Raw genomic sequence first — 27,147 nt, 5'->3', positions numbered from 1 at the left:
AGCGAGCCATTTCGGCTATAAACTAAACTCGGATGAAAGCAAAATATATATCACAACTATTTATTATTTCTAAATTATTATACACTACCGTTCAAAAGTTTGGGGTCACTTAGACATTTCCTTTTGTCATTTTTTTTGTCCATTAAAATAGCATCAAATTGATCAGAAATACTGTGTAGACATTGTTAATGTTGTAAACGACTATTGTAGCTGGAAACGGGTGATTTTTTATGGAATATCTACATAGGCATACAGAGCCATTCAGAGCCTGTAATCAAACCCACAAATTCTGATGCTCCAGATACTCAACTAGTCTAAAGAATGCCAGTTTTATATTGCTTCTTTAATCAGAACAACAGTTTTCAGCTGTGCTACATAATTGCAAAGGGTTTTCTAATGATTAATTAGCCTTTTAAAATTATAAACTTAGATTAGCTAATACAACGTGCCATTGCCATCACAGGTGTGATGGTTGCTGATAATGGGCCTCTGTACGGCTATGTAGATATTCCATTAAAAAATCACTCGTTTCCAGCTACAATAGTCATTTACAACATTAACAATGTCGACACTGTATTTCTGATCAGTTTGATGTTATTTTAATGGACAAAAAAAACGAGGACATTTCTAAGTGACCCCAAACTTTTGGTAGTGTATATTATACATTTCCCTATGCATTCAAAGCAATAAATATGGCACACAATAGCTCACTTTTGGCATTTTCCGAGAGTCATTGCTTTTCAGGCTAGCAACCGTTCACCTTTCTCAGACAGCATGTTGTTTATGCTGACATCACAGTGGAATGGGGCTATTCCTGAAAGGACTGGAATGTATGTAGATTGGAATTGACCCCAACACTAAAGTGAGAGTTTTGACCCCTGCCCCCCCAGACTCTTTGACTTGTGCTTGGGGAGGGAGGATGGGAGGGGTGTGTCTGACAGCTGTGTGTCTCGTGCCAAACTGTGAAGTTTCCGCCCCTGTGGGGGCTTCAGTGAGTGGTTCCGTTGTGTCTCTCACTCCACTTCAGTCAGCCACTGTCAACTAATGCCACATAATCTACCTCATCGTCAAAATCCACACCCAGGTCCAAAATCTACCCCTAGGCTCAGAATGTCATTCACACACACTTAAACCCACATGCACATATCTTAACTGTTTCGGGACCACACCTTCCCATCACTCACACAGACTCACACACTTACACTCCTCACGGCCACATTCTGATCACATGCAATGCTTACACATATTCACACGCATTCTAAAACCCTCGACAGCCGCCTTTCACCCTCATCATACAAGTGCTCACAGACCCTCCCCCCAATCACACACTTGCTCACACACAATTTACCCCCTCACATACGCAATAGTCACATCCACTTTGCTCCCACACACCCTTCACACACATTCTTGAGCACACACACACAGACATGAAAGCATGCACATGAAATGGGAAAGCGACACAAAAACAGAGACAGACAGACAGGCAGATCCAAGACACACACGCACACACACCAGTCCAAACCAGAGGGCCCCCAGACTGCAAGGCCGTCAGAGCAGCCGTAGCACCTCAGTGCGTGGCCCCCGGTCACATTTCACCACCCCCAACAGAATGGGTGTCACTCTGCATTAGCCTCACACAGTGTCAAATCAGTCCCCAAGGGCCATCTGGGAGCTCATATCATACGAGGACATGTATCCGTCCCCAAGCCGTCCCCTCCCAGGCTAGTGAGAAAAGGCCAGTTAAGTAAAAACATTTTTTAAAGGGAGACGAGTAGCAAAAGTTCTACAAATGTGCTTATAGTTGCCCACAGAAACCATTTTTATATAACTGTTACATGACTGAACAGTATACCTGCTCCTCAGAGAATGTCTGTGGAGTTCAACAGCGCAGTCAGTCTTTTTTAATCGGAGCCCCATTCATGTAATTAACTACCATATTGGTGAAGACTCTAGGGTGGAAATGGTCCTGATTTTAGGATGCCACACTAGCATTAACCACTTTTCCATCCACAGTTTTTATGCGAGTAAAGTCATGCAATGCATAAAAAAAAACATGACAGGTGTGATGGAAACATGAAGTGTTTCATAAATGTCGACAGACAATTTGTTAGTTCGACATGGTGGGATCTTTTTGTACCCCCTTTGCCCTCAGAACAGCCTCATTTCATGTCGACAGCATTCCACAGGGAATGGATGTCCTTTGGGTGGTGGACCATTCTTGATACACATAGGAAACTGTTGAGCATGAAAAGCCCAGCAGCGTTACAGTTCTTGATGCAAACCGGTGCGCCTGGCACTTACTACCATACCCCATTCAAAGGCGATTAACTCTTTTGTCTTGCCAATTCACCCTCTGAATGGCACATATACACAATCCATGTCTCAATTGTCTTGAGGCTTAAAAATCCTTCTTTAACCTGTCTCCTCCCCTTCATCTACACTGATTGAAGTGGATTTACAAGTGACATCAATAAAGGATCATAGCTTTCACCTGGATTCACCTGGTCAGTCTATGTCATGGAAAGAGCAGGTATCCTTAATGTTTTGTACACTCAGTATAAGTTATGATAAACTTTATGGTGGTTAAGTGATGGACGGGGATTTTCTATAAGTATTGATGATAGGTTATTATTTGAATGCTGGTGACATGATGATCAATGCTTGGCTGCCAATTATCAAATAGAAATGATATTGACCTTATCCATATCTCATCATATGACCTACCCTGTCCACTGTTGCCTAGAAAGCAAGCACCAAAAACAGATTGGGCAAGTTTGCTGTTTATCGCAACCGTTTTTTTGCGATGGAAACACATTTAACTCATGTACAAGTGTGTATTAATACGCATGTTTGAATTGGAAATTTGTTTTTTGCATATCCCAACTCCCCCTGGAACACCCTCAGAGAGTGGGGTCACAGCCAGGGTCTGCTATTATCAACAGTGACCCTGGAGCAATTAGGGTTAAGTGTCTTGCTCAGGGACACATCAGCTTGGGGATTCTAGCCATCTTCCGGTTAATGGCCCAACGCTCTAACCGCTAGGCTACCTGCCACCCTAACTAGGCTACCTACCACTTTGTGTCGCGTGCTAGTGTGTGTGTGTGTAATACGCACATGTGTTTCCTTCAAATGGATGCTCGTTATTGCATCGGCAAGTGGCAACTCGTTCTAGGAAAATACCCTGATGCATTTTGAGAATTGAATTTGAAAACCATATAATACCTGATTGAATTGGCAGATGCTTTTGCTCGGGTCTGTCTGCGGTTGCATAGTTGCCCTCACAGACAGCATTAAGGCCCAGTGTGCAGTGTGCTCTGTAGAATTGCTATTGATTCCCTTCCATTACTTTTGGACCAAAATGGAAGGTCAGAATACTAACTGGCATGATAACACAAATCAAAAGCGCTTCTACACACAACAAGCTGACCTTTTGACCTTTGTGTTCAATCAACCCAACCGAGTAGCTGTTTTATTGTATATGCACTGCGTGTGACTAAGATTCCTCACACCTCAATTCAATTTCACCTTCGCATCCAGACATTTCTGTATGTGTGGTTGTTGATTTCGTTTTTTGTCACTTTGTAACAAGTAAGGTCCGCTTGGTGCATTGATTTAAAACGTTAATAAGGCACCTATTGCTGGAACAAAAACAATTGGTATACAATAACTTTTCCAACTGTCCATTTATCTGAAAATAATGCACACTCTAGAATGCCTTACAAGCACATCAGAATAAAGTATTCAACAATGCTGTGGTATACGATAACAAAAAACAAACCTGACCTTTCGACCTTGAGTTCAATCAACCTTACGCTCTTTGATCCGCCTATCAGCTGTGTGACTGTATTCACACTGTGTGCATATATGGGGCGGCAGGGTAGCCTAGTGGTTAGAGCATTGGACTTGTAACCGGAAGGTTGCAAGTTCAAACCCCCGAGCTGACAAGGTACAAATCTGTCGTTCTGCCCCTGAACATGCAGTTAACCCACTGTTCCTAGGCCGTCATTGAAAATAAGAATTTGTTCTTAACTGACTTGCCTGGTTAAATAAAGGTAAAATAAAAAAATTAAATAAATATGAGATTCCTCACACCTCAATTCCGTTTCATGCTTGCATCCAGAATATTTCTGTATGTCTGCTGGTTAGCTGGCTGCACAGCACACCATGATCCGCCTATGACAGGATTATATAGCTATATATGCATCGACTGTATTTAACTTTAGGAAGCGTGCAAGCGCGAAACTCAGGACCCGCGGGCTACATGGCTATTATCTGGCCCATGCTGTAAGTGTATTAGTCACAGCTGGGCGAAAGAGAGCTCTCTGTCCAAGGCTATTGACTCACTCTACTCGGTTGTGTTACGGTTTGCTGCGCTTGCCATACCCACCCCAGGGATGGTTGTGTTTCTCCAGTAAGGGCGCACAGCAGTCCTAATGATAGTGTGGCACTGGTGAACTCGCTGGCACGCCGAGGAAGGTTATTGTGGTCGTTGTGGGGAGGACGTAGACATGGGATGGCTGAAAATGACATGCTTCTTCTTTATATTCCACCCATTTTTAATAGGTCTTTCTATGTGGCAGTGAGATTGAATTTGGAACATTTGAGTTATAAAAACACTAACAAACATACTGAATACTGAAAACTGTTGTGGCTAAAGCAGCAGTTTGATTCAACGTCTGCTAGCCTAGAATCAAACTACTAGCGCACCGCTAGCCACTGCTTTCAATGGAAGACGGAGGTTCAACCCACTGTATTTCTAGAAGCATGTGCCGTCAAACTACGCAGATGGCTAATGCTTACAGCCTGAGGCTCGACAAAGGGAGAGAGAGCCCTGCTTGGCAAACGAGAAACGCTATCCCTCCCACACCCCTTTTTTTGCCTCCTCCCTTTCCCTAATCAGATTAATTAGTGGCACTTTCCCTTATCGAAGAGGAAAGCACTCCCACTGAGTCCTCAGGGAGACCCCCTATTTCTCTACAAGGGGGGTGGAAGAGGAGATGGGGCAAATTCTCTCTTCCATGCAGGGAGGGAGGGAGTGTTGTGTATGTGTGTCACGCTGGAGGGAGGGGGGTAGAAAGGGAGTTTGTTTGTATTTGTTTGTTTTTAAACTATATTTAATGAATTAATTTGTCAGGGTATATGAGTTATGTTTGAGCGACTTAGTTGTGTATATGTCAGGGTTTGGTGTGGCTAGGGCACTTGTGTGTTTTGTTAAAATATTTCTAGCTGCTTTTCCTTTTTAACATGCTACACCAGCCTTCTATAAAGGCAATATTACAATGACACTGATGGATAGTAGTCAGTGGTGTCTTATTTAGACTGTGGCCACATTTACATTTTGTGTCTGAACATTCCATATTGAGCTATTCCTTTTTCAACCGGAGTCATCTGTTGATATATGATGGACAACAGAGATGATTGTCAGATAGAAAATGCACAAATTGGTCCGTCTTTTATTTATGCAACTTGAAAATAGTTGACTTGAGCTGTCATTTGACGGACAAAAGCAGACAATTGATGAATGCATGTATGATTTCATCCATGTTCATGCGTCCCAATGTGGCCGGCTGCCTGAGTTAGAGGAAACTCCCCAACTAACAGGTGCCATAAAACAGCCTTACAGACGTAGCCTACCTTAGAGAAATACAGTACCACCGCATTCTCCTTCTCCACACCGAAACACCTCAAGGTCACTTTCTATCCAACCTTCCAGAATCCCTCATTTCCCCCACTTCCCCCTTAAGACTAATTAACTTTGTAAGAGAGCGCTTTTTGATATAAGCCTTAAATAGCATTAGCTTTAAATAGTAGCGTTTGATGTTAAAAGCTGATTTCTAGCCAATTTAGCCCCAGCGTTTCATCAATGCCAGAGGGTTTCTTGAACCCCAGCGGGGAAGGTCTTGGACTGAAATGTTTCAAATGCACAGGTTTGAAAGTCAAAACGGCAAGTAGGTTGAAGGGTGGGCGGGGTTGTTAATTTGCTGTAATAAATAGTTTATTTCCAGAAAACTCGTTTTTTTTTTTGGAGGAGAGGTTGGTGAGTCTTTTGCGTTCAATTATAATGTAGAAAATGATTATAATTTTTGTATCTTTATATAACTAGGCAAGTCAGTTAAGAACAAATTCTTATTTACAATGACGGCCTACCCCGGCCAAACCCGGACGACGCTGGGCCAATTGTGCGCCACCCTATGGGAAGGAATCGAACCAGGGACTGTAGTGACCGCCTCTTACACTGAGATGCAGTGCCTTAGACCTCTGCGCCACTCAGGAGTCCTAGAATGTAGGAGGTGTGCTAGTTTGGTAAATTCTTGTGTAGCATTCTGTTTTTTCATCGAGTGTTAGCTAAGGTTACTCATGCTTGTGCTCTCTTTTTCAATTCTGATGGTTTAGACGTTCTTCTCTCTTTCAGACTCCGTCCACTTATATCCTCTGCAACCAAGAAGAAGAGAGCCGCTTCACAGGTGAGCCCCACCACACACAATAAAATCTAAATTCGGTAACCCTTTATTTTACAGTGAAATTACAGTTATATAATAATTGCATACAAATTACAATTTAGTTTCTTTGAGATTAATTTACATAAGCATAGTTTGTACCATTTGGTACCAGGTAGTTATAAATTATGTGAGGTAAGTACCAGAAAGTATCCATTGTTACCACATAGTATCCTAGTAAATACAACGTAAATACCACCTTAAACTGAGCTGTAAAATAAACTGTATTTAATGCGACTTGGAAAAATTAGGATGACCATTTTCAGACCTGCCAACCTGCAAACATTTTGCATACCATGCCCGCAATTTAAGGTCAAAGTACTCTGGTTAAAAAAAACTACTCTAAAATATTAAAAAAGAGGCTTCTAGCTGGCACATTGTGGTTTTAGACTCAACCGTTTGAAGTTGGAGCTGAGCCAATCATACATTTTCAAAACTAAAGAGATAATCGTGGAAACAGCAAAGGGAGCACCCCCCTATTCACCTCGATGGGACAGCAGTGGAGAAGGTGGAAAGTGTTAAGTTCCTTGGTGTAAATATCACCAACAAACTGAAATGGTCCACATACACAGAGTGTGATGAAGAAGGCACAACAGCGCCTCTTCAACTTCAGGAGGCTGAAAAAATGTGTCTTGTCACCGAAAACCCTCAGTAACTTTTACAGTTGCACAATTGAGAGCATCCTGTCAGGCTGTATCACTCCCTGGTACTGCTACTGCACCGGCCATAACCGCAGGGTTCTCAAGAGGGTTGTGAGGTCTGCACAACGCATCACTGGGGGCAACCTACCTACGCTCCAGGACACCTACAACACCCGATGTCACAGGAAGGCAAAGAAGAGTATCAAGGACATTAACCACCCGAGTCACTGCCTGTTCACCCCGCTACCATCCAGAAGCCGAGGCCAATACAGGTGCATCAAAGCTGGAGAGATTGAAAAACAGCTTATCTCTCGAGGCCATCAGATTGTTAAACAGCCACCGCTAGCAAAGAGAGGCGGCTGCCTACCTACAGACTTGATATCATTGGCCACTTTAATAAATGGAACACTAGTCACTTTAATAATGCCACTTCAAGAATGTTTACATATCTCACATTACTCATCTCATATGTATATACTGCATACTGTATCCTTCACTATCTATTCTTTACTATCTATTGCATCTTAGCCTCTCTGTCACTGCTCATCCATATATTTGATATATTCTTATCCCATTCCTTTACGTAGGCTGTCAATGTCAATAAGAATTTGTTCTTAACTGACTTGCCTAGTTAAATAAAGGTTACATTTACTAGATTGTGTGTATTAGGTTTTGTTTTGAAATTTGTTAGATATTAGTTTTTGTTGTGGAATTGTTAGATATTACCTGTTAGATACTGCTGCACTGTTGGATCTAGAAGCGTAAGCATTTTGCTCCACTCGCAATAACATCTGCTAACCATGTATATGTGACCAATAACATTTGATTTGATTTGAATTGAATGCATTTAAATGAACATGTGTTTTTTGTAAAAAGTCATTTCTGGAATTTCTTTACTCAATGCGTTTAAGCCAATCAGTTGTGTTGTGACAAGGTAGGTGTGGTATACAGAAGATAGCCCTATTTGGTGAAAGACCAAGTCCATATTATGGCAAGAACAGCTCAAATAAGCAAAGAGAAACGACAGTCCGTTACTTTAAGACATGAAGGTCAGTCAATCCGGAACATCAAGAACTTTGAAAGTTTCTTCAAGTGCAGTCTCAAAAACCATCAAGCGCTATGATGAAACTGGCTCTGATGAGGACTGACACAGGAAAGAAAGACCCAGAATTACCTCTGCTGCAGAGGATAAGTTCATTAGAGTTACCAGCCCCAGAAATTGCAGCCCAAATAAATGCTTCACATAGTTCAAGTAACAGACACATCAACATCAACTATTCAGAGGAGACTGTGTGAATCAGGCCTTCATTGCCAAATGTATTCAAGGAAACAACTACTAAAGGACACCAATAAGAAGGAGACTTGCTTGGGCCAAGGAACACAAGCAATGGACATTAGACCGGTGGAAATCTGTCCTTTGGTCTGATGAGTCAAAACTTGAGATTTTTGGTTCCAACTGCTTTGTCATTGTGAGACGGAGAGTAGATTAAGCATGGAGGAGGAGGTGCGATGCTGTGGGGGTGCTTTGCTGGCGACACTGTCTGATTTAGAATTGAAGACACACTTAATCAGCATTCTGCAGCGATACGCCATCCCATCTGGTTTGCGCTTAGTCGGACTATAATTTTTTTTCATCAGGACAATGACCCAACACACCTCCAGGATGTGTAAGGGCTATTTGACCAAGAAGGAGAGTGATGGAGTGCTGCATCAGATGACCTGGTCTCCAAAATCACCTGACCTCAACCCAATTGAGATAGTTTGGGATGAGCTTGACCACAGAGTGAAGGAAAAGCAGCCAACAAGTGCTCAGCGTTTGTGGGAACTCCTTCAAAACTGTTGGGAAAGCATTCCAGGTGAAGCTGGTAGAATGCCAAGAGTGTGCAAAGCTGTCATCAAGGCAAAGGGTGGCTTCTTTGAAGAATCTAAAATGTAGAAAATAGTACAAATAAAGAAAAACCCTTGAATGAGTAGGTGTGCCCCAACTTTTGACTGGTACTGTATATATACACTGTACTTCAAAATAACTAAAACCAAATCGAAACTGTGTAGAAATTATAATGGACCTACATTCTAACAGTTTGTTGACTGTGTCCAGCTCGCTCATAATCACCTGAATGAAAGCTAGACAGTCAGGGGAATAATAAAAAAAATTGACAGCTAGGAAATATTTTTTTTAAATTCAGTGCGGCCCTCCGGACCTCGTTGATGAACGAATGTGGCCCCCAAGGCAAAATTAGTTTGATACCCCTGCATTGGAATAATAATTACCCCTACATTTGACCTAAAATCATGTAAAGGTGTCATTGAGACCACCTCAATTTAATTCTGGATCAAACACTAGACTACTGTTATGGCTATATTGTTTGATTTAATTTAAGACACTAGGTTTCAGGAAATGGCAGTTAGAGGTTTTTAAAAATGCTAAATGCTCCAACTTCCTGAGGGGGTCACGACCTTTGACCTTCATCAGCACCACATCAGCACCACGTCAGAAAATGCTAGGGAGAGCCCTGATTGAAAATATACTTTTAGGTAGTTTCTAAAGACCAGCCAATTACCAAGTACCCATAGCAGTCTATATCCTACCATTCCTACTCTTAGGTTCTAAATAAACAGAAAAAACCCACGAACGACTAGTAAATCTCAAACCACAACTGGGTCACACAGCTGCATAAGACAAAGACATATTTACACAAGCACTGGTATTTAAACCTTCCTCCTATGCTGAGTCTCCTTACACATCTGGACAGCCAATAGATAGATCTCTGTTGCTAGACAGGACTTTAGTGATTCCTGTTCTTTCTCACTTCATTTGAGCTGACCTCAACCAAATTCCTCACTCCTCCCCAACTCACGGTTGTCCTGTTGTCTTGTACCAGACTGTGGCTTTTCTCCTTTCCATAGGATACCTGATGTCTAACAATAACATGTTCTGACAGAATGTAAACTTTCTGCATACCCCTCTCTTCCTCAGTGACATGAATAAGGATATTTCATAAGGATATTTCATATTTTCAAGTTTAGAAGTCAGAACCCATCAGTCCCCCCTTTTGAACAATAATTCCATACTGTTTACCAAAAAAATAAAACATGTACAAGAAACAAAACATGGGCCTCCTGGGTGGGGCAGTGGTTAAGGGCGCTGTACTGCAGACCCAGCTGTGCCACCAGAGAATCTGGGTTCGCACCCAGGCTCTGTCGTAACTGGCTGCGACCGGGAGGTCCGTGGGGCGACGCAAAATTGGCCTAGCGTCGTCCGGGTTAGGGAGGGTTTTGCCGGTAGGGATATACTTTTCTCATCGCGCACCAGCGACTCCTGTGGCGGGCCGGGCGCAGTACGCGCTAACCAAGGTTGCCAGGTGCATGGTGTTTCCTCCGACACATTGGTGCGACTGGCTTCCGGGTTGGATGCGCGCTGTGTTAAGAAGCAGTGCGGCTTTGTTGGGTTGTGGACGCATGACTTTCAACCTTCGTCTCTCCCGAGCCCGTACGGGAGTTGTAGCGATGAGACAAGATAGTAGCTACTAAAACAATTGGATACCACGAAATTGGGGAGAAAAAGGGGGTAAAAATTCACACGAAAAAGAAGAAAACAGAAAGAAACAAAACATGATTATCATCTCCGAGACATATGGCCTCTGATCTGTAATCACACTATGCACACTCTTATTTCCCTTTCTCGTCGGACAACTGATAATGGCATTTCAGCTGGAGCTTTTGACTGTCTCTATTTCCTCCTACTGGTTCCTAAGAGAGTGATAGCACAAGACTAATAATGTGTCAAGCTATGCATAATTATACAGTTGAAGTCGGAAGTTTAAATACACTTAGGTTGGAGTCATTAGAACTAGTTTTTTAACCACTCCACAAATTCCTTGTTAACAAACTATAGTTTTGGCAAGTCGGTTAGGAAGTCTACTTTGTGCATGACACAAGTCATTTTTCCAACAATTGTTTACAGACTATTTTATTTATAAAACAGGTTATTTTACTTATAATTTACTGTATCACAATTCCAGTGGGTCAGAAGTTTACAAACACTAAGTTGACTGTGCCTTTAAACAGCTTTGAAAATTATGTCATGGCTTTAGAAGCTTCTGATTGGCTAATTGACATAATTTGAGTCAATTGGAGGCCTACCTTCAAACTCAGTGCCTATTTGCTTGACATCATGGGAAAATCCAAAGAAATCAGCCAAGACCTCAGAAAAAAAATTGTAGACCTCAACAAGTCTGGTTCATCCTTGGGAGCAATTTCAAAATGCCTGAAGTGTTACGATAAACTAGGAGTGGTGGGTGGAATCAGGCGCAGAGAGCAGGGTTCAGTCGTTTGTCAAATTTATTCACCGGCGCAACAAAAATGGTCACGCCAACACACAGGGCGTATACAAGTTACCAGTCCAAACAACAGGACAAAAATAGTCCGGAGAATAAAGACACGAACAAATAACACCATCCAACAGAGTAACAAGAAACAAGCCCGCACAAATACCCAGCGGGCCTAGTGCCCTTAAATAGCCTACAAACAAACCCTAACACAAAACAGGTGTACCCAATTACCCAATAACCAAAAACAAACGGAAAGGGAATCGATGGCAGCTAATAGGCCGGCGACGACGACCGCCGAGCACCGCCCGAACAGGAAGAGGCACCATCTTCGGCGAGGTTCGTGACATGAAGGTACCATGTTCAACTGTAAAAACAATAGTACGCAACTATAAACACCATGGGACCATGCAGCCGTCATACCGCTCAGGAAGGAGACGCGTTCTGAACATACCTTGGTGTGAAAAGTGCAAATCAATCACAGAACAACAGCAAAGGACCTTGTGAAGATGCTGGAGGATGCAGATACAAAAGTATCAATATCCACAGTAATATGAGTCCTATATCGAAATAATCTGAAAGGCCGCTCAGCAAGGAAGAAGCCACTGCTCCAAAACCGCCATAAAAAAGCCAGACTACGGTTTGCAACTGCACATGGGGACAAAGATCGTACTTTTTGGAGAAATGTTCTCTGGTCTGATGAAACAAAAATATAACTATTTGGCCATAATGACCATCGTTATGTTTGGAGGAAAAAGGGGGAGGCTTGCAAGCCGAAGAACACCATCCCAACGATGAGGCACAGGGGTGGCAGCATCGTGTTGTTGGGGTGCTTTGCTGCAGGAGGGACTGGTGCACTTCACAAAATAGATGGCGTCATGAGGTAGGAAATTTATGTGGATATATTGAAGCAACATCTCAAGACATCAGTCAGGAAGTTAAAGCTTGGTCGCAAATGGGTCTTCCAAATGGACAATGACCCCAAGCATACCAAAGTTGTGTCAGAATGGCTTAAGGACAACAAAGTCAAGGTATTGGAGTGGCCAGCACAAAGTCCTGACCTCAATCCTATAGAAAATTTGTGGTCAGAACTGGAAAAGTGTGTGCGAGCAAGGAGGCCTACAAACCTGACTCAGTTACACCAGCTCTGTCAGGAGGAATGGGCCAATATTCACCCAACTTATTGTGGGAAGCTTGTGGAAGGCTACCTGAAACGTTTGACCCAAGTTAAACCATTTAAAGGCAATGCTACCAAGTACTAATTGAGTGTATGTAAACTTCTGACCCACTGGGAATGTGATGAAAGAAATTAAAGCTTAAATAAATTATTCTCTACTATTATTCTGACATTTCACATTCTTAAAATGAAGCGGTGATCCTAACTGACCTAAGAAAGGGAATTTTTACTAGGATTAAATGTCAGGAATTGTGAAAAACTGAGTTTTAATGTATTTGGCTAAGGTGTATGTAAACTTCCGACTTCAACTGTAAATACAAAGAAAAAACAGTTTGATAACATAACGATTCCCATTCTCTTTTCACCTGACTCTATGCCTTCGGGATACTTTTTCTGCTGGGTTCCACAAAAATGAAGGTTCTAAAAAAACCTCCTCATGCTTTCACCCAGTCTTCCCCTGTCCGGCCACAGGTTTCAAAAAGGTGTTCCCAAGCCATGTCAATTTCACTTCTCTCCCATCTCCTTCCTCCTGAATGGCCACCCGATATACACGTGTGGTGGCCTTAATCAACTTTACCTCATCTTGAGGTAACTCAGCACTGTATATACGTTTCACATCAATTCCCTCAGAAGATGATATCCCAACAATGCTACTAAGGTAACCCCTGCTACTACTAACACTGCCCATGACGCATACTTCAAAATCCCTCATTTGAGCCGTAGTCCAATTCCATGCTGTTACTATAACATCCTTCGCCATACTGCCGCTCCTTCAGTTACTGTATGTACAGCGACTGCCGTGAGAATAGCTATTGCATGGAATCTCTCTCCTGCTCTCCTATTGTCTCTGTGGTTCACTGATAGATCTAGGACTAACCCTTTCAGATACTCCCTACCTGTCTCCCAACTCATACCCGGTTCCCTAGCACCCAACATTTTCAATGACCTGTGTTCTGCTACGGTCGATACCTTCTTTGACAAACTCATCATTGAAAGTTAACAATAGTGTCTGAAATGACAACAGTATCTCTGCCACAATAATATGGGTATGTGTGACGTAACGATTTAACTTCATAGTTGTCTCTATATTGTGCACAGTTAGCTGTCCTTCCTGTTCTACGAGCTATTCCATGGTATCACTCTGCACAGCGGAGTGGTATTGTTCCCCAGACTCTACTAACCCCTTCCTTAATTTATGAGCCACACAGATCTCCACCCCAGACGCATTCCATCCCGCTCCAGTCACGTTCCATCCCGCTCTCCCAATTCCCTGTAACATTAATGCCTTGATTGTTGGGACTCCACAGAATACACTGATGTCGGTCCTGCCAGACTGTAATTAACACCCCTTATGCAAACGCTTGGTCCAACACAGGCCTGGTATCGCAACTGCTCGCCATCTGACCGTAAGGCGCTACAGAGGGTAGTGCAAACTGCCCAATACATCACTGGGGCCAAGCTTCCTGCCATCCAGGACCTATAGAATAGGCGGTGTCAGAGGAAAGCCCATAAACTGTTATAGACTGTTTTCTCTGCTACCGCACATCAAGCGGTTCCGGAGTGCCAAGTCTAGGACCAAAAGGCTCCTCAACAGCTTCTACCCCCAAGCCATTAGACTGCTGAACAATTTTTAAAAATCTACCACCGGACAATTTACATTGACCCCCCCTCTTGTACACTGCGGCTACTCGCTGTTTGTTTGTTACCTATCCATAGTCACTTCGCCCCCACCTACATGTACAGATTACCTCAGCTAGCCTGTACCCCTGCACACTGGCTCGGGACCGGTGCCCCCTGTATATAGCCTCGTTATTCTTATTGTGTTACTTTTTATTATTACTTTTTATTTTAGCTTACTTGGTAAATATTTTCTTCTTGAACTGCACTGTTGGTTAAGGGTTTGTAAGTAAGCATTTCACGGTAAAGTCTACACTTGTTGTATTCGGCACATGTGGCAAATAAGATTTGATTTGTACGTACCTTGCCTCCTGCTACAAATACATTTGCACATAAATCATTTCATCTAACCCATAACACATTAGTCACTACTACTAATCCACTTCTATAGTTATAAACATACTAAAACATTCTCAAGTCAATTAGTCAATTTCCAAACAATCCCTCTTCTGGAACAATGACAAAGCAAGACACAGACTATGAGCCTTGTACGTAATTAGTTGTACGGTATCATCCAGCAATCCACATGTATTGATGCGCTTTAACATTATGATTCTGATGATATTGTAAAACGAAATCCCTACTATCCAGTACCCCCTCATGGTTGGCCCAAGCTATCATCTAGTGGGTTCTCTAATAACCTCCCTTTCGGAGGACACTAAAAGATAAGGTTTAAAGTAATTAAAACCCTCAATAAATTCAAGCAGTGCAACCTCCCCTCACTTTGTGCTCTCCTCACAGCTGAGGGGCAGTGCTCACTCTCTCTCTCTTTATCTTCTAATCATAATTAAAACATTTGATAAATTATCCAACCCAAATTTAGAATTACAGTCCTTAGTGCTCTATGTTGAGTCCATTACTTGAATTCAAGCCCCTCAACTTAGCACACATTGTCACGGTTAGAATGTACATTTACAAACCGGACCATATTTTACCCATATTAACTTTTCTCATTACAGCCCCCGTTTGTCCCTGTTTTACTGTCACGAGTGGCATGTTAATGACAGATCGGTATCTCAATGCACTCTTAGTCTAAATTACTATACATTTTGCATTGTGCAGGCCTCCATAATCAACCTGATACCCCAAATAAACAATTATTGGCATGGTTAACCACCCCCCGTTTCTCCCTGGACTCATCCTTTTAGCGTGTCTTCATGTTCTTTTTCAGGTAGCGTTACAGGTAGCGTTACAGGTAGCGTTACATGTAGCGTTACAGGTAGCGTTACATGTAGCATTACAGGTAGCGTTACAGGTAGCATTACAGGTAGCGTTACAGGTAGCGTTACATGTAGCGTTTCAGGTAGCGTTACATGTAGCGTTTCAGGTAGCGTTACAGGTAGCGTTACAGTTCCCAACAGCACATAGGTAACTCATGCCTGTCACAGTTGATGGCCCATGATAATGTCCTGATTTCAATATCTGGGAAATTAATCAGATTTTCCCAAGCACACGGGCCTGGTTCACACTGTTCTTGGTCAATTTATCAAGAGTTTGTATCCCATAAGGTAATGGTAAAATAGACTAGAGACAAGTGTCCCTCATTCATATTATGCTTAAATCTCACCTATTGTCTTGATAATTTCTATTGAGGTTGATCAGGCCTCACCAGAAAGTCAGGACAAAGGTAATTTAACACCATTAAGTATTTTATTTTTATTTTCTTTCCCTGTAATTCAGGAACCACTTAACAACATGTCAAACATTTCCATCATTCTGCGTACCCAGTTTAAAACCAAATTAAAAAGCCCCCACTCAATAAATCAAACACGGTATTAACACCACTAACAAATATTCATAACCCGTGAGTTGTGTGTGCGTGCGGTAAACTGTAGGGAAAAAACAAACACATGACCAGGTCTTACTTATCTGGGAGCTCCCTTTATGGCTGAATCCGGATACCTTTATACTTATTAAAACCGCAGAATTTCACTAACTGCTACTTCCAACTCAAACCCTCACACCTAGATCCCCTGAACGCAGCTCACTCTCCAGATCCCAGTCACCTGAATTCTAATCACCTGTTCACACACCTGTATGTTATTATCACACACTATTTAGTTCAGTTCTTTGCACCCCATCACTGTGAGGTATTGTTTGTTTTGTGACACACGTCTTTCTGAGCTCTGTTTTTCCTGTAATTTACTCCTCCCGTGTATGATATTTTTTACCTGCCTCACTAACGCCCTGCCTGTACTTTAGTCTATCGAATTTCCTGTTATCTACCTATTGCCTGATCTCCCGGACTACATTACTAGCCTTTTCCATGTCTGTACTGTTGCCCTTTTGGACCCCCTGTGTATGACCTTCTGCCTGCCCCAGGACCCAGCCTCCTCCGAAGGTCCTTTGCAATAAACACCTGCTGCTCCCTGCGCTTGAAACAAGCTCTGTCTCCCCTCGTGTTCATTACAACTGCTCTCCCAAGACAACAGTCTCAGGAAACATTCCAAAGGGAGATATGATGACAGCCCCTCCTCTTCTGGAAGAGAAAGTATACATCTTAATCAGCAACCTAAAAGTTTTCATTACAATCAAAACATGAGTCCACTGTCCTCCCTCCAATTGTTTGTTTTAATCCACCCCAACGTTTATGTACTCTTATTTAGCATGTACTACCCTTAGACACGGTGACATTTATCTCTCAACCAAGTTTAACAATTGATTGGTCTCTCTTTTCCCCATGAGTTTCCTTAACCACCACACCACAATGCCCTACATGTTCATGAACAAACATTTTAGAAATTCCTTTCAGGTTTGACAACCCCAATGCTGTCGCTTGACAGAATTTATTCTTTAAAACTCTTAACACTTACAATATTAACTCCAATCTAATTTCTCGTGACCCCTCCTCCCTTTCGTCAATTCTATACATTTATTTCAGAATAAGAGGAAATAAAATGTCTCACGAGATTAAACCCCCTCAGCTGTTAAACCCAGTCTCAGCTGTTTGTGCCCAAGATCCAAGACAAAAGTCCAGTGATGTGCTGGAGGTGTAAAGTCCAACAGCCTCCAGGTTCTTGCACCCTCTATGGCCAGCGTCAGGATTCAGGAAAAGGTCAGAAAGGACCTTGCATACAATCCCGGAGAGTAGTTACGGTATTTGTATCTAATCATTTGGTTACTGGACCTGATAGTGAAGCTTCTGACATTTTACTACTGGAGAATACAGGTGACCTAATGTCTTATTCAAATATCATTGTTGATGACAACACATGTAACACATTATTCACAGTTGTCTTCTTATTTCCACATAATCTGTCACAGTTCCCCACCCCAATATGGCATAAAACAACCTCTCTCCGTACTGCTAATAGACTCAAATCATGTTCAAACAACGTTTGAATATCTTTTTCCTCTTCTAACCATGGATGAGGCTCTCCTCCAGAACTGATAGGCAACGTTTTATCACTATCCACATACACTCTACTGCCTCACAGCCACTGCAGCTGGGACTTTCCTCCCTCTTACCGATCTCGCAGGGGAATACTTCTAGGGACCTTTCCTACACGGAACCTACACTGTAGTGTCACTCATGGATCTCGCAGAGAACTAGATCCACTCGGGACCTAGCCTTATAGAACCTACCCTACACCATATATATACATGGATCTCGCAGAGGAAAATCTCCACTCGTGACCTATCTTTAAAGGAACCAACTGTTAGGCGGGGCGGAGCAGGTGAACCCAATTGCAGACTCAGACGAGGAGACAGGGATAAGGTAACTAAGGTATTTATTGAAAAGCAGGGGGGGGGTGCAGGCCAGGGAAAGCTCAGGCAGGTCGTAGGGAACCAGGAACTGAGGCTGGGGCAAGGGGAGTAGGGGCAGGATAAGCAGGTCCAGAGTGGGTGCAGGGCAGGCAAGCAGGACTGACTAGACGAGGGGACTGGAGACAGGGACCAGAGTCAGTGCGGGCAGAAACAGTAGTGGAGAGAAAATCAGGGTCAGGCCAGGGAAAAATAGGCACAACAGGATAAGATCTATGCAGGAACAAATGGCTTGAAACGCAGACTGACTGAGCAGAGGCTACGATCTGGCAGCGTGGAAGTGGCAGGGCTAAATATTTGTAGAGGTCTTGATTATGGAACAGGTTGCAGCTGGTGGGGATCCGCTCTGACTCCAGCACACCTGTCTCCACTCACACAATCACATACACCCATAGACAGACAGACAGCACTGGGGGAGTGGCGGCAGGTTAGGGAGACACAGGATGAGAAGTAGAGGGCATGGAGGAGCAGATGTAACACCTACCCTACACCATATATTTACGACCAGTCGTTACACAATGGGCCTACTGAATAAATTCAGGCTTTCTAGGTCCATATCCTATAATTGTTCAGCCTACGATTCTCATCTCCCCAAGATGTTAGAATGAGTGGTAACAGATGTAGGAACTGTCACTGATTCTGACTCTGTAGTTCAACTGTAAATCGTGGTGAACCCTGCTCGCAGTGCCAACTGTTAGGTTCTAAATAAACCGAGTAAAAACTCAGATGTCTAGTAAAGCTTAAACCAAGTTTATTCACCCACTGGGTCACACAGCTGCAAAAGACATATTTACACAAGCACTGGTATTTAAACCTTCCTCCTATGCTGAGTCTCCTCCTTACACATCTGGACAGCCAATAGATCTCTGTTGCTAGACTGGACTTTGGTGATTCCTTCTCACTTCATCTGAGCTGACCTCGGCCAAATTCCTCACTCCTCCCCAACTCACTGTTGGCTGTCCTGTTGACTTGTACCAGACTGGCTCTTCTTCTTTCCATAAGATACATGATGTCTAACAATAACATGTTCTGACAGAATGTAAGTCAGAACCCATCACTACTGAGGCAGTTTTCTGCCAACATCATTATTAAGCTAAACGTGCGCGTCATGGGGTCCGGGGCTGGGAGTACCGCCACCGTGCTGAGGAGGTACTCATAAAAATGTCTGAAGTTGGCAGGTCTGTATTTTTTAATACTTATTTGAATAGGGCCTTGATCATCATTGATTTCCCTTGACCCCTAAACCAAATAGCACCTTCAATCTTACACTTCAGATCGCTCCATACCCTGTTTTGTAAGTGACTACTTACCATTGTTTTGTTTTGATACAGTCCACTGGACTCATTAGGTTAGCTCTTGTTCAACTTAGGGTCAGCAGTCGACATTGTATTAGCACGTAACTCAAGTTCGGTAAGCATTTGGTTAATAAGGTATTAGCATTGGGCTAAATGTTGATTATCACAGGAGTTGGCATGTTAGTGGTCTACTCTGGGCTCCCTCAGTGCTCTGACAACTGAATGAGACTTCACAGCTCACCAATCAGCAGTAGAAAGGACCTCACACAAGAACCTTGTGGGGGTCATCTGCCCGTTGCCAGGCAACCCAATGCTACCTCCAGGGAACCAATGAAAAAGTCCACTAATTGGCTGGAGCATAGTGTTCAGAATGGAAGTAAAGCCTGCATTCAGGAAAGGAGAAAGAGAGAGGAGTGAGACGTTTACAAGACACGTCAAAGGGGCATCTTTCGAAAGAGTAACCATAGAGGTTCACTTTGTAAGGTTCACTTTTATGTTGTCTTCTTTTCTCTTTTTTTTACATATATTTATTAGGAATTTGTACATGTTTTATTGACAGTGAGAGAAATGTAAATGGAGAGATATATGAGAGAGATACAGTACAGAAAGTGAGTGGTGGAACCTGCTTCCAGGGGCACGTGGTCCAGGTGCACTAACCTGCCTCCAGGGGCACGTGGTCCAGGTGCACTAACCTGCCTCCAGGGGCACGTGGTCCAGGTGCACTAACCTGCCTCCAGGGGCACGTGGTCCGGGTGCACTAACCTGCCTCCAGGGGCACGTGGTCCAGGTGCACTAACCTGCCTCCAGGGGCACGTGGTCCAGGTGCACTAACCTGCCTCCAGGGGCACGTGGTCCAGGTGCACTAACCTGCCTCCAGGGACACGTGGCCCAGGTGCACTAACCTGCCTCCAGGGGCATGTGGTCCAGGTGCACTAATCTGCCTCCAGAGGCACGTGCTTCAGGTGCGGTAGCGCTACAACTAGACCAAACCCCGGCACTGGGTGAAGATTGATGTCTGTGCTTATGTTTGCAATTGTGTATGACTTGAGCGTCCTGAAGCTCTCTTCTACACTGAAGAAAAATACAAACACAACATGCAGCAATTTCACTAAGTAACAGTTAATGTAAGGAAATCAGTCAATTAGGCCCTAATCTATGGATTTCACATGACTGGGAATACAGATATGCATCTGTTGGTCACAGATACCTTTTAAAAAAGGTAGGAGCATGGTTCAGAAAACCAATCAGTATCTGGTGTGACCACCATTTGCCTCATGCATTGCCATCGATAAAATGCAATTGTGTTCGTTGTCTGTAACTTGTGCCTGCCCATACCATAACCCCACCGCCACCATGGGACTGTTCACAACGTTGACATCAGCAAACTGCTTGCCCACAAGATGCCATACATGCTGTCTGCCATCTTTCTGATACAGTTGAAACCAGAATTCATCTTTGAAGAGCACATTTCTCCAGCTTGCCAGTGGCCAGCGAAGGTGAGTATTTGCCCACTGAAGTTGGTTATGATGCCGAACTGCAGTCGGGTCAAGACCCTGGTGAGGACGACTAGCACACAGGGTCAAGACCCTGTTTATGGCAGTTTGTGCAGAAATTTGTTGGTTGTGCAAACCCACAGTTTATTCAGCTCTCCGGGAAGGCTGGTCTCAGACGATCCTGCAGGTGAAGAAGCCGGATGTGGAAGTCCTAGGCTGTCGTGGTTACACATGGTCTGCGGTTATGAGGCCGGTTGGAGTTACTGCCAAATTCTCTTAAACGTCTTACAGTAGAGAAATTAACATTCAATTCTCTGGCAACAGCTCTGGTGGATATTCCTGCAGACAGCATGCCAGTTGCACGCTCCCTCAAAACTTGAGACATCTGTGGCATTGTGTTGTGTGACAAAACTGTCCTTAGTACAAGGTGCACCTGTGTAATGATCATGCTGTTTAATCAGCTTCTTGATATGCCACACCTGTCAAGTGGATGGATTATCTTGGCAAATGAGAAATGCTCACTAACGGGGATGTAAACAAACTTGAGCACAACATTTGAGAGAAATAACCTTTTTGTGCGTATGAAACATGTGACGTCGGATGTTTACATACACTTAGGTTGGAGTCATTAAAACTAGTTTTTCAACCACTCCACAAATTCCTTGTTAACAAACTATAGTTTTGGCAAGTCGGTTAGGACATCTACTTTGTGCATGACCCAAGTAGTTTTTCCAACAATTGTTTACAGACAGATTATTTCACTGTATCACAATTCCAGTGGGTCAGAAGTTTACATATACTATGTTGACTGTGCCTTTAAACAGCTTGGAAAATTCCAGAAATGATGTCATGGCGTTAGAAACTTCTGTTAGGCTAATTGACATAATTTGAGTCAATTGGAGGTGTACCTGTGGATCTATTTCAAGGCCTACCTTCAAACTCAGTGCCTCTTTGCTTGACATGCTGGGAAAATCAAAAGAAATCAGCCAAGACCTCAGAAAGAAAATGTGTAGACCTCTGCAAGTATGGTTCATCCTTGGGAGATATTTCCAAACGCCTGAAGGTACCACGTTCATCTGTACAAACAATAACACGCAAGTATAAACACCATGGGACCACACAGCCGCCATACCGCTCAGGAAGGAGACACGTTCTGTCTCCTAGAGATGAACGTACTTTGGTGCGAAAAGCGCAAATCAATCCCAGAACAACAGCAAAGGACCTTGTGAAGATGCTGGAGGAAACCGGTACAAAAGTATCTATATCCACAGTAAATGAGTCCTATATCGACATAACCTGAAAGGCCGCTCATCAAGGAAGAAGCCACTGCTCCAAAACCACCATAAAAAAGCCAGACTACGGTTTGCAACTGCACATGGGGACAAAGATTGTACTTTTTGGAGAAATGTCCTCTGTTCTGGTGAAACAAAAATAGAACTGTTTGGTCATAATGACCATCGTTATGTTTGAAGGAAAAATGGGGAGGCTTGCAAGCCGAAGAACACCATCCCAACTGAGGCGCGGGGGTGGCAGCATAATGTTGTCTGGGTGCTTTGCTGCAGGAGGGACTGGTGCACTTCACAAAATAGATAGCATCATGAGGAAGGAAAATTATGTGGATATATTGAAGCAACATCTCAAGACATCAGTCAGTTAAAGCTTGGTCGCAAATGGGTCTTCCAAATGGACAATGACCCCAAGCATACTTCCAAAGTTGTGGCAAAATGGCTTAAGGACAACAAAGTCAAGGTATTGGAGTGGCCAGCACAAAATCCTGACCTCAATCCTATAGAAAAATTGTGGGCAGAACTGAAAAAGTGTGTGCGAGCAAGGAGGCCTACAAACCTGACTCAGTTACACCAGCTCTGTCAGGAGGAATGGGCCAGAATTCACCCAACTTATTGTGGGAAGCTTGTGGAAGGCTACCCAAAACGTTTGACCCAAGTTAAACAATTTAAAGGCAACGCTACCAAATACTAATTGAGTGTATGTAAACTTCTGACCCTATTATTCTGACATTTCACATTCTTAAAATGAAGCGGTGATCCTAACTGACCTAAAACAGGGAATTTTTACTAGGATTAAATGTCAGGAATTGTGAAAAACTGAGTTTTAATGTATTTGGCTAAGGTGTATGTAAACTCCCAACTTCAACTGTATATTTTTGTTCAGTATACATGGCTCTGCTGCAGTTTCAATCGGGATCCTCCCTGCCCTGGCCCAACCATAGTGCTGTCTCTCCTCTTGTTGGTGAACCCACTAGTTAAGGCCAACATGGCTTCACACTATCCCAGTCTCCACTCTCTGTCAATCCCTCCCACTGGCCCAGGCCCCACTGGCCCAGGCTTCAACAAGCCTGCCTGTGAACAGTGCTGAAGACCCTTGGTCAGAGCCTTGTAGGCGCTTGAGGCTAGTCAACTTGTTCTCCCTGACCATCTGCCATCAGGTCTCCTACTGGTGGTCATGACTTGACTGTCACCGCCTGGAGATGGTCCTCATTATGCCCTAGCATGAGAGAGAAGGAAAGAGGCAGCGACTGAAAGAGAGAGCGAGAGAAATAAGAGAGGGCCATGCTATAATTAGTTCAAATAGCCTCCTCTTTTCCAGTACACGATGATTAATTAGGCCTCTCGCACCTCCCGGCGTTGCTTCCCTTCACTCCTGCAAAAATGCCTGCTGGGATATGCGATCCCTGATTTATCCCTCACTCTCTGTTGCTCTTTTTTTTCCCTTTCTTCCCTCTTTGTCTCCATTTGCTCTCTCTAACTCACTCCCTCATTTAATTAATATTTTCAATTTTTGCTAGAGACATGATTTAGCGACATTTCGGTGGCAGAAGTGGTATCCAATGGCCATAGCAGATGACAGTATTGCTTAACGTAAACACGTTCCTTTTCCAGGTGACCCCTAACCTGACCCCGGCTGCAACCCCTGTTCTGCCCAACTTGTCCAGCCCGCCTACCCCCAACCCGGCCCCTCCAGGACCCACTATGGTGGAGAGTGGCCCGGTGGCCTATGACGAAGTGGCAGAGGATGAAGAGGAGGAAGAAGTGGAGGAGCCCTGTGTCAGTGCGTTGCAGCTCCTGGGAGGAAACGGTGAGAGAACATGCAATGCAGATCGCACACACATTACAGTACAAAAACATCCACACACCACCAACACACACACACACACACACGTCATAGCATGTCAATACAGACTTGACAATAGAACGTATCCATGGCACAATAGGTAAGTAACAATTCATTGCAAGCTCTTTTCAACGCGTGTGAATCGTAGGTGTTATGGCTTATTTTCATCAATGTTGTTAATAATTGCAGGCGGCAGGGTAGCCTACTGGTTAGAGCGTTGGACTAGTAACCGGAAGGTTGCAAGTTCAAACCCCCGAGCTGACACGGTACAAATCTATTGTTCTGCCCCTGAACAGGCAAGTTAACCCACTGTTCCTAGGCCGTCATTGAAAATAAGAATTTGTTCTTAACTGACTTGCCTGGTTAAATAAAGGTAAAATAAATTGCATACCCCAGGCAACATAATCCTAGCGCTGTGAGCTTGTGATGGTGCTGATTGAAATGCTAACCCAATGGACCTGCACACTAGCATTTCACTCCCTTTCTCTTTTTCTCTTAGAGTACGGCTGTGAGGCTGAAGAGGAAGAGGTTTTCTAGGCTCGATTTTTCCTCTTCTTTCATCAAATACTGCGGATTCCCCAAAATAGTTGTCTCACCATTGACCTCTTTGAGCGGGGGACAGTCACCAGAGGAAGGGAGGAGAGGAAAAGGACATCCACTGTTCAGATAAACTGCTAAGGTGAACATGGAGTGTGGCTGGGTGTGGGGAGAGCTACGGGGTATGCAAGCTTTTATTCCAGCCTTGCTCAAACACACCTGATTCAGCCAATCAATGTCATGATCAGGAGTTGGTTAGTAGAATCAGGTGTGTTCCTGCACAACCAGTCGCTCTCTATGAGGAGGGTTGGCCATCCCCTGTCTTCTAGAAAGACAGGGGTACCATTTTGGGGTTGGGAACTCTGGAGTGCATTAGCAAATGATACATATATACGCGAAGCAGTGAAGTTAAAGCAGTGCAGGGTATATGCAGATTGCAAGTGACTGGCTTCAGTGAATGGCTTCACTTTATCTTCAATGGCTACAATGTGGCTATACCTCTTTAGCCATCTTGAAGTGTAGGGTGAAATTTCCTCTAGATGCTGATCTTGAATCAGTTTTGCCAGTAATGAAGGTTAGAATTTGGGGGGGGGACGCTGATCCTGTGCTTTTTTTCCTTTCCTTTTGAAAAATATTTTTCACAAATATCCACAATCCTCGGTCACCTACTTTTCTATTGTTACAGAGTTCACACTGACCCGTCTGTCCACTCAATGAGCAGTCGGCGAGAACAGCTAGGTCGTGCCAGTTCACTGGTACTGCAATGGGCCTTTTGTCATTGCCGCATTGCATTATGCTCTGTAGAGAGGGCCTGCGTCCCAAATGGCATCCTATTATTCCCTACATAATGCACTATGGTCAAAAGTAGTGCACTATATAGGGAATGCCATTTTGGAAACGGTCAGGGAAAGGGCATACCGGAGTGTATCCACTCAACCTTGCTCGCCTTTCGTAGCGGTGCTATAATTGTCAAAACGGGACGTTGGCTTCAGCTGGCAGGGCTATTCAATGCATCTATGGGCACTGAGTAGCACAATGGGCACAACATGCCCCTCACCATTATCTCAATAAACACCCGAGTTGGTCAGTCCCTTTTCAATTCCAGTCATTGAAATTAACATTTGGACATATTTATCTTGTTGTTTATTACCGACTGTCATGTGGTTGAAAGGGAATTGATACTGTGCTTACGTCCATCCTTGTTTACCCCCGTCCTTTGATCTCTGTAGAATCTCCCTTTATGATCGTCATCAAATGCTGGTATTCACAAATGCAGTTTTTTAAATAATGAAATTAACTGGCATCCATTTTGTAAAATATGTACCTAATGCAAAACTCAGTGGGTGGTATTTTGAAAAAGCAAAGAAGTGCCGCTGTTGTCATAACAAACCGTATCACTTCAAATAAATTGTGTGCATCGTGTATAAGCGCTGCTCGTTGCCAGTTTTTTTCCAGGTTGTTTTGATAATGAAAGATTCAAAAATAAAATGCTGCTACGATTATTAGGAGTAATACGGTCACTTTCCACACTAGCGGCACTTTTATGCTTTGACAACGTGAGGCCTGATGTATCCATGAAACCTAGAATAGTACAAGCACTCCAAAGGCAGCTATCTCTTGGTAGAGCTCTGTATATCATTGTAAAAAGGAAGGAAAAAAAGAAAAGAAAGTTTACTGAAATGCTTTAGTTTGTTTGTAGAAATGTCATTGTATTTTAGCTATTTTATCTTGTGCATACTTTTCAAAAGCAAATATGAAGAACTACAACTATGTATGAATGTAAATATCAATCCTTGTTGGGTAGTCTGTTTGTATGTTTATATATGTTGTTTCGCACCAAATGGCCATTTCTTTTGTGTTTTTGTACATTTACTTACAGTATGTTTTATGACAAAATTCTGTCATTTTATGATTTTATATGAATTCACTGGTAAACTGAAAAGGATGGTAGATCTTGGTGTTCTGTATTTTGATATTCTACACGTCAAGTCCACCAGCTTTTGAACAGAACATTTCCTAACAGCATTCCAAGTTAATCTAGGCCTGGATTCAATCCAAGGTGTGTTATAGCGCACATCGCTATACATCCAACAATGTGCCTTTTAAAGGCATTTTCCTTGACGTTCGCAGAGATAGCATTCACAGTGCTTATGGCAGCCCAATCGTAAATTACTGTTTAAAGTCGTACTGGTACTGTGGTACACAATAACGTGCCTTGCATTAAATCCCGGCCCTAGTTAAGGAACAGTAGTTCCTCACAACAACACAATCACACACATTCAATTTTTATCAGTCAATAAACTCATTTCAGTTAGTGTGTATTTTTTTAATTGGATGATATGATCGTATCAGCTATGTATCTCACTGGGGGGACGGGGGGGGACGACTCCACTGGGTGGGAAGGAGGCTTGAATCAATAGAGAAAGCGAGGACAGGTGGAAAGAAAGAGTGGAATTGGTGGGAAGAAAGGGTGAAATAGAGAAAGATAGGAGTAGGTGTTAAGAAATAGTGAACTGACACTGACATTTTAATGTGGTGTTTCTTAAAACTCTTACTCTTGTGAATTTGCAGCAGTATCATATACTCTGAATATTTAAAAGCATGA

General features: G+C 43.2%; 1 protein-coding gene across 3 annotated transcripts in view; it reads left to right on the top strand.

Annotated features, from left to right (window-relative positions):
- Window positions 1-26,856, top strand: part of brf1b (BRF1 RNA polymerase III transcription initiation factor subunit b) — a 132,646-nt gene extending 105,790 nt beyond the window's left edge. For all 3 annotated transcript variants that reach the window (XM_029631575.2, XM_029631576.2, XM_065008828.1), the window contains 3 exons: window positions 6,413-6,464; window positions 23,774-23,969; window positions 24,505-26,856. In XM_029631575.2, coding sequence (XP_029487435.1) covers window positions 6,413-6,464; window positions 23,774-23,969; window positions 24,505-24,542 — 286 coding nt within the window. In that variant the 3' untranslated portion in view covers window positions 24,543-26,856. The remainder of the gene's footprint in view (window positions 1-6,412; window positions 6,465-23,773; window positions 23,970-24,504) is intronic.
- Window positions 26,857-27,147: the final 291 nt, after the last annotated feature.

The sequence above is a fragment of the Oncorhynchus nerka genome, linkage group LG24 (assembly GCF_034236695.1).
Source record: "Oncorhynchus nerka isolate Pitt River linkage group LG24, Oner_Uvic_2.0, whole genome shotgun sequence".
Classification (NCBI taxonomy): Eukaryota; Metazoa; Chordata; class Actinopteri; order Salmoniformes; family Salmonidae; genus Oncorhynchus; species Oncorhynchus nerka.
The sequence above is the reverse complement of the archived record's forward strand: the minus strand, read 5'-3'. Positions and strand labels throughout refer to the sequence as shown.